At 34.7% G+C, this 6,000-nt stretch overlaps 1 protein-coding gene across 2 annotated transcripts in view; it reads right to left on the bottom strand.

Annotated features, from left to right (window-relative positions):
- Positions 1-418: 418 nt before the first annotated feature.
- The window catches only part of NEGR1 (neuronal growth regulator 1), an 817,593-nt gene continuing 812,011 nt past the window's right edge, over positions 419-6,000 (bottom strand). Inside the window, exon 8 of one of the 2 annotated variants that reach the window (XM_070266222.1) lies at positions 419-3,394. In XM_070266222.1, coding sequence (XP_070122323.1) covers positions 3,270-3,394 — 125 coding nt within the window. In that variant the 3' untranslated portion in view covers positions 419-3,269. 2 annotated transcript variants of the gene reach the window in all.

The following is a 6,000-nucleotide window of genomic DNA, read 5'->3' as shown; positions in this document are numbered from 1 at the left end:
TTTTCTCAGTTCTCCAGTCTACTTTCTAGATATAGCTTAAATGTTATGATGAAGCATTAATTTTTCAGTTAAGTTTTAAACCCCCCAAAAGTGACTTTACGTTTGACAATCTCTCTCTCAAATCTTTTAGTGTCCCCCCCAAAACACAATACTATAATATGGGTAGTACTTTTTATTGTATAATTGCTGTATAACAGAAACTTAGTGGTGTAACAGGAGTTATGTTTCAAATAGGATCATTGTAAAACATAATTACACCACTTACAGCTATACTAAGAATGCTACTGAATTAAGTCAGCTACCCTAACATTCCAGATCTTCCCTTTCCCCTTCCTTCCTTCCTTCCACCCTCCCTCCCTCCCGCCATCCTTCCTTTCTTCTCTTTTTCCTCTCTCTTTACCCCCTTCCCTTTTCTGTCTTTTTCTTTTCTTTCCACTCTGCTTTCTCAACTGCTTTTTATTTTGCTTTCTTCTTTCTTTGAACAAAAATTCAGGGGCAAGAAAAAGAGTCCCACAAATGGAACTTGCGGAAATATAGTACTGAAATAAATAGCTAGAAAAAATTGTTATAGATCAAAAGATAAATCAATTTTATAAAACTGCTATTCTGAAATTGCAACAATCTTGTACAGTCAGGACTGATAAAATGGAGTAATCAGACGTTTCATATGTCCATAAATGTAAAATCATCTACTTGAACATTATATGCAATACATTCACACAAAAAAGCAAATACTGTAGCCTTATTTGAACAATATTGAACTCATAAATACTCATGATTTCACTCTTCCCAGGGGCCTAAGGACTAGGAATGCTGCTGTGATACAGAAAAACATAGCGAATACCTCCTCTATTTAAAAATGTCACTCAAGAAAGTCTCTTCTAACATAAAGGCAAATACATACAGCTACCGAGCTATGACTGTACTTCGGTCACATTCTATGGGAAAAACACCAGACTCCACAAATTCGGAATCATGACAACACTTTGAACTAATTATTTGGTTCATCCATAGTTTATACCTCGATTTACCTCACATTTACCCTACAAACCTTACAAAGAGGAGGTATTTTTAACTCTAGGAAAGCGATCACTGTATAATATGCATTCTTGATCTGTTTCTTTCTCCCAAACAATGGTACTGATGGTTAACACTTTTGTGGTAGCACCACTATTTCTAGTAAGTAGATTATTATGGAGTGTGCCACTTTAAAGCTGCAATACAAAAAAATATTGTGTGGTTTACTTACCAATTCCACAAAGAATATTGTAAAGAAGCAAATCAATAATAACTAAAGTGAAAATGCCACATGTGTTTTAAAAACCCACTTTTAATATATCAGACAAAATAATGTAATAAATTATTACAGTGAGTAAATTTAACAGCATTATGCCATATTAATGACATTTTGTGGAAATATTGTATGTTTATGCCTCTTCATTTAGGATTAATTTGTCTAATTAAATAGACTCATGGTATACTTTGGGACTAAATTTTACTCAAAAATCACCATTTTCAAGCCCATCTCTCTCAGGGAAAAATATTAGATACCTTGAATATGAACAATCTTTGTGAAATTTCTTATATCTAACTCTATTAGTAGGCTTTTTGTTATTGTGACTTGCAAAAGTGAATATCTGCAAAAATCTCTTTAGGTGTAATGAAATTGGTAACATTGTCAAACTTGTAAAATGGCTTTCATATTTCAAGGCTATGTTCTTTCTTTCATAAAGGGCAAAACCATCAAATTATTCAAATATATGTAGTATAATACTTCTTAGAGAAACAGCATTTTCCTTCAAAGACGTAGTTTTCATTCTTTTAATAGAAATAATTTAATATTCATGATAACTGAATAATTAACATATCAAGATATTCTCATCACTGTGTCTTCTCTCCATTTGATCGTATCTTACATATATCACATAAGAAGAAATATAGCATGGTGATTTTGTTTTGCCTTACTTGTTTGAGCTGAAATGGTTACAGAGAAAGATTTTATTGCAGAATTAGTTATTTCAGGGATTGATCTACTGCATACCAGCGTGGAATATTTGTTCTAATGTATTTTGGAACAATTTTTTATATAACATGCATTCCAAAATATCAACTGGGTGATGTTTTCAGATGGAAAATAAGCAAAATGCTCCTATCCACAGGAGCACTCTATCTATCCTATCAACTTACCTGCCATAGAACCACACTAATTTTGAGTGCTTACCAACTCATGTAATATTAGGTAATCGGATGTTGCGTCCTTTCTGACAAACCATCTCAAAAGTTTTGACTTGGAATACTGAAAGGAAAAGATGCTGTCTTGCTAGACAATGCTTTGGATGGACTGTGCTGTCATTTTAAGGGAAAGTATTTCCCAAAGTGGATCTAACATTTAGCCACAACTAAAGAAATCATATGGTAAATTTATCTGTACTATGTTAAATTGTTTTTCATCACAAAACTGAGTTCTTGGGGTCAAAATTCTCAAACCCAGCTGGTAATGAGGGAAGAGATTTTTACAGTCAGAGAGCTCCTTCATTCTTTAGAAATTGGATATGGTTTAACTTTATCATCGTGGTTTATTTTTGCTTTCCAATTGCAGAATTTTGCAAAACATCTTTTAGTTGGAGATGAAGAGAAAACTATTATTTTATGAAGGCACACCCATGCTGAACTTACAGGAAAGAGAAGCAGAGCTGCACAGCCAGTTATATTACAAGGCTCATTCCTGAAACCTGAATATCATGCGAGCAGAAAAATCTAGATATGTGTTATATTTTGAAGAAATGATCTGAAGGCAATATTATTTGCTTTTTATCAAAAAAGAAAAAAAATGCATCTTTGTAAATGTGGATTGACTCTCATGGAAACAGGGAAATGAATGCTTGTATTGCAGCCTTAAAGAATCACATGTTCACTGCAATATTCGTATTTGTAAACTACAGCCTGCAACCCAGCAGACCATGACTGAATGCTTTTGAAAAGTTGTAGATTACAAACATGAAATCACAATTAATATCCTCTAAAAGTAATTTCAGAGCTTTCACGTCTTAAAAAAAGGACAATGTGTACTGCTTCACAAGGTAATGTAGCTAATCAAAAAAAGAGTAGAATTAAAGTATTTACATAATGAGCAATTCTACAGAAGGCGATCATCCCCATGTAAGCACTGCTGATTATATCCCACGCTGCTTTTAACAAACTGTACCAGATTGGATCCAGCCATCAGCACTTTCAGAGAATCCTTGAAAGCCTTTTATGGGTCTTTAAATTTATTGTAGAATGGCATTCTTCAGGTAGAATATGCTGGTGAAAGAGGACAGTGTCAACACAAGGTACCAGCAGGAGAAAAGAACATCAGCGCTCCCGGTAATTCCATACTGGGCTGTACTTGGAGCTGGAAAGAAATGGAAAAGATTAAATCAAAATCTAATTTGTGTCTTTCAAGTTCCTAACAATAATCACAAGGCAGCCAGGTGTATTGCGGAGAGCACGGGCATTGGAGTGAGGGCAGACTTTCTGCTGTAGGACAATGTGCGGCCTATTCAACTAACCTCTCTGAGCTTCAATTTTCTCAAGGGCAAAATAGAAATAATATAATCCATGTGGCAGGAATGCCGTGTGAATTGGAGATGAAGCACATATAACACACTGCACTGCGCTGGACACAAGCTAAGAACTTAATAAACAACAGCTAACATTATTATTCCTCTTATATGCAATGCAAATATTTGTATTCGTGGACAATATTTATTCATGCATATATTTTTTAAAGTTTATTTTTATTGAGATATAATTGACATCTAACACTGTGTGAGTTTAAGGTGTACAGCATGTTGATTGGATACATTTACATATTGCAATATGTCTACCACCTTAGTGTTGGCTAAGACCCTTATCATGTCACATAATTATCATTTCTTTTCTGTAGTGAGAACAATTAAGATCTAGTCTCTTAGCATCTTTGAAGGTTATAATACAGTATTGTTGTCAATAATCCCTATGCTGTGAGTTAGCTCTCCAGGACTTACTTGTTTACTAGTTCCAAGTTTGTATCCTTCAACAACAGCTCCTCAATCCCCCCGCATCCCCCCAGCATCTGGTAACCACCACTCTACTCTGTTTTTACAAATTCAGCTTTTTTCGATTCTACATATAAGTGACATCATACATGTATATATGCATATATTTGGCAATCATTTTTATTGCTCAAATACTGCACTAAATGCTGGAAAAACAAAGAAGACCTCTCTTCCAATGTCTTTTTTTTTTTTGTTTTGAAGTGAGGAAAGATAGTGAAACATTTATAATACAATCTTAGGAATGTTAGAGTTGCATGTGCAAACTGCAGAGATGCAGAAAATTTTGAGTTTAAATCTGCCTGGGTAAGGGAAGGATAATTTAACCGAGAGTGTTACTGAAGCAGACCATCATTTGGGTAGAGGAAACAATGTTTTCAAAGGCACGAGGAAAGGAGAGAGCACAGCATTCTATTCCAGGAGCTAAAAGTAGATTAGTCTTGCTGGACTATGGAGTTAGAGGCCTGGAGTGGAGGGAATTGAAAGTGGAACCCTAGGCAGATAAAATGGCCTTTATTGTAATGAAAAAGAGTTTCGTTTTTCATACAGAGGGAGATTTTGAAGAATTTGGAGCTGTTGAATTATAAGACTACATTTATACATTAGAAAGATCACAGTTTTCTATATAGAGAAGATCACGTGGTACTGGGCTAACAGTCACGTTGAATTTTGACTGAGAGACTTTACCTAGAGATTCACCAAGCTGGGGATATTGTGAGAGTCTACCGAATGGATCCCGCTTTATTTCACAGAGGACAGTTGCTGCTTTGAGTGTGAATTACATTGTGTTCCAGAAATTGGATGTCGCGGGCATGCTCGGCTTTGCTTGAGGCCAATTCTCATTTACCATAATAAAAATAATAGTAATGATAAAAAACGCACCAACATATGTTTAGCTGCATTTTTAAAATGAAACCTGGATTTCAAGCCCTGTTTCCTACTAGAAAATAAATAATGTAATAAAAAATACACTATTTCACCCCCAAATCCATAACTCAAATCCAGGAGCAGCTTTAGTCACACTGAGTTTGAATTACCAGCAGGTAGTTTACTGGAACTTTCACCAATGACTATATTTCCACATTACAAGAAGAATAAATTGTGTTGTTTATACCTCTCAGGAATTAAAGACAATGAAAGATGCACTGGCCTTGGCCAATGGAAAGGCCATTGATGGTCCAGTTGTTGATTCCAGGTGAGTGAGATTCAAGGGCAGAGATGACCCCTCACTGGTAAACACAGAGCAAAATCAACTCTGTAATGCTTTGATTTGAATTACAAATGAGTTTTAAAAAATGAGAAGATGACAAAGAAAATATATCTATTATTGAACAGATGGCTTTTCAAATTTTGATGTATAAGAAGTCTAAAACCATGAAACTCCTTAAATTATTTTCTTTTCTTCAAGACCTAGGAAGATGTTTTCTTTTTAAAAATATAAATAAATATTTAATTAGTCTGTTACTTTCTCAATGACAGCTATTTCAGAGTTACTTCTGCTGTTGTTTTTTGAGAATCTTGAGTGCAATAAAACCAGTATAATAGTAAAGGACTAATAATAATAAGCAAAGAATATAAAATGATTTCATAAATAAAGAATAGATCTTAAAAGCCGAGCATACAAAGCAAAGATAAAATTTTTATTATCATGACCAATTAAATAGTAAATTAAGTGGGTAGAGTATAAAGGACCCTCAAAACTCCTTATTTATCTTTTTTTCTTTTTGGTGAGGAAGATTGGCCCTGAGCTAACATCTGTGCCAATCTTCCTCTATTTTGTATGCAGAATGCCACCACAGCATGGCTGATGAGTGGTGTGTAGGTCTGCACCCAGGATCTGAACCCTGGGAAACCAAAGTGGAATGTGCGAACATAACCCCTACACCACCAGGCTGGTTCCATTTATCCATCTTTTAAAATGCAT

The sequence above is a fragment of the Equus caballus genome, chromosome 5, assembly GCF_041296265.1.
Source record: "Equus caballus isolate H_3958 breed thoroughbred chromosome 5, TB-T2T, whole genome shotgun sequence".
In the NCBI taxonomy this organism is placed as follows: domain Eukaryota; kingdom Metazoa; phylum Chordata; class Mammalia; order Perissodactyla; family Equidae; genus Equus; species Equus caballus.
Note: the sequence above shows the minus strand (reverse complement) of the source record. Positions and strands in the feature narration are given on the sequence as shown.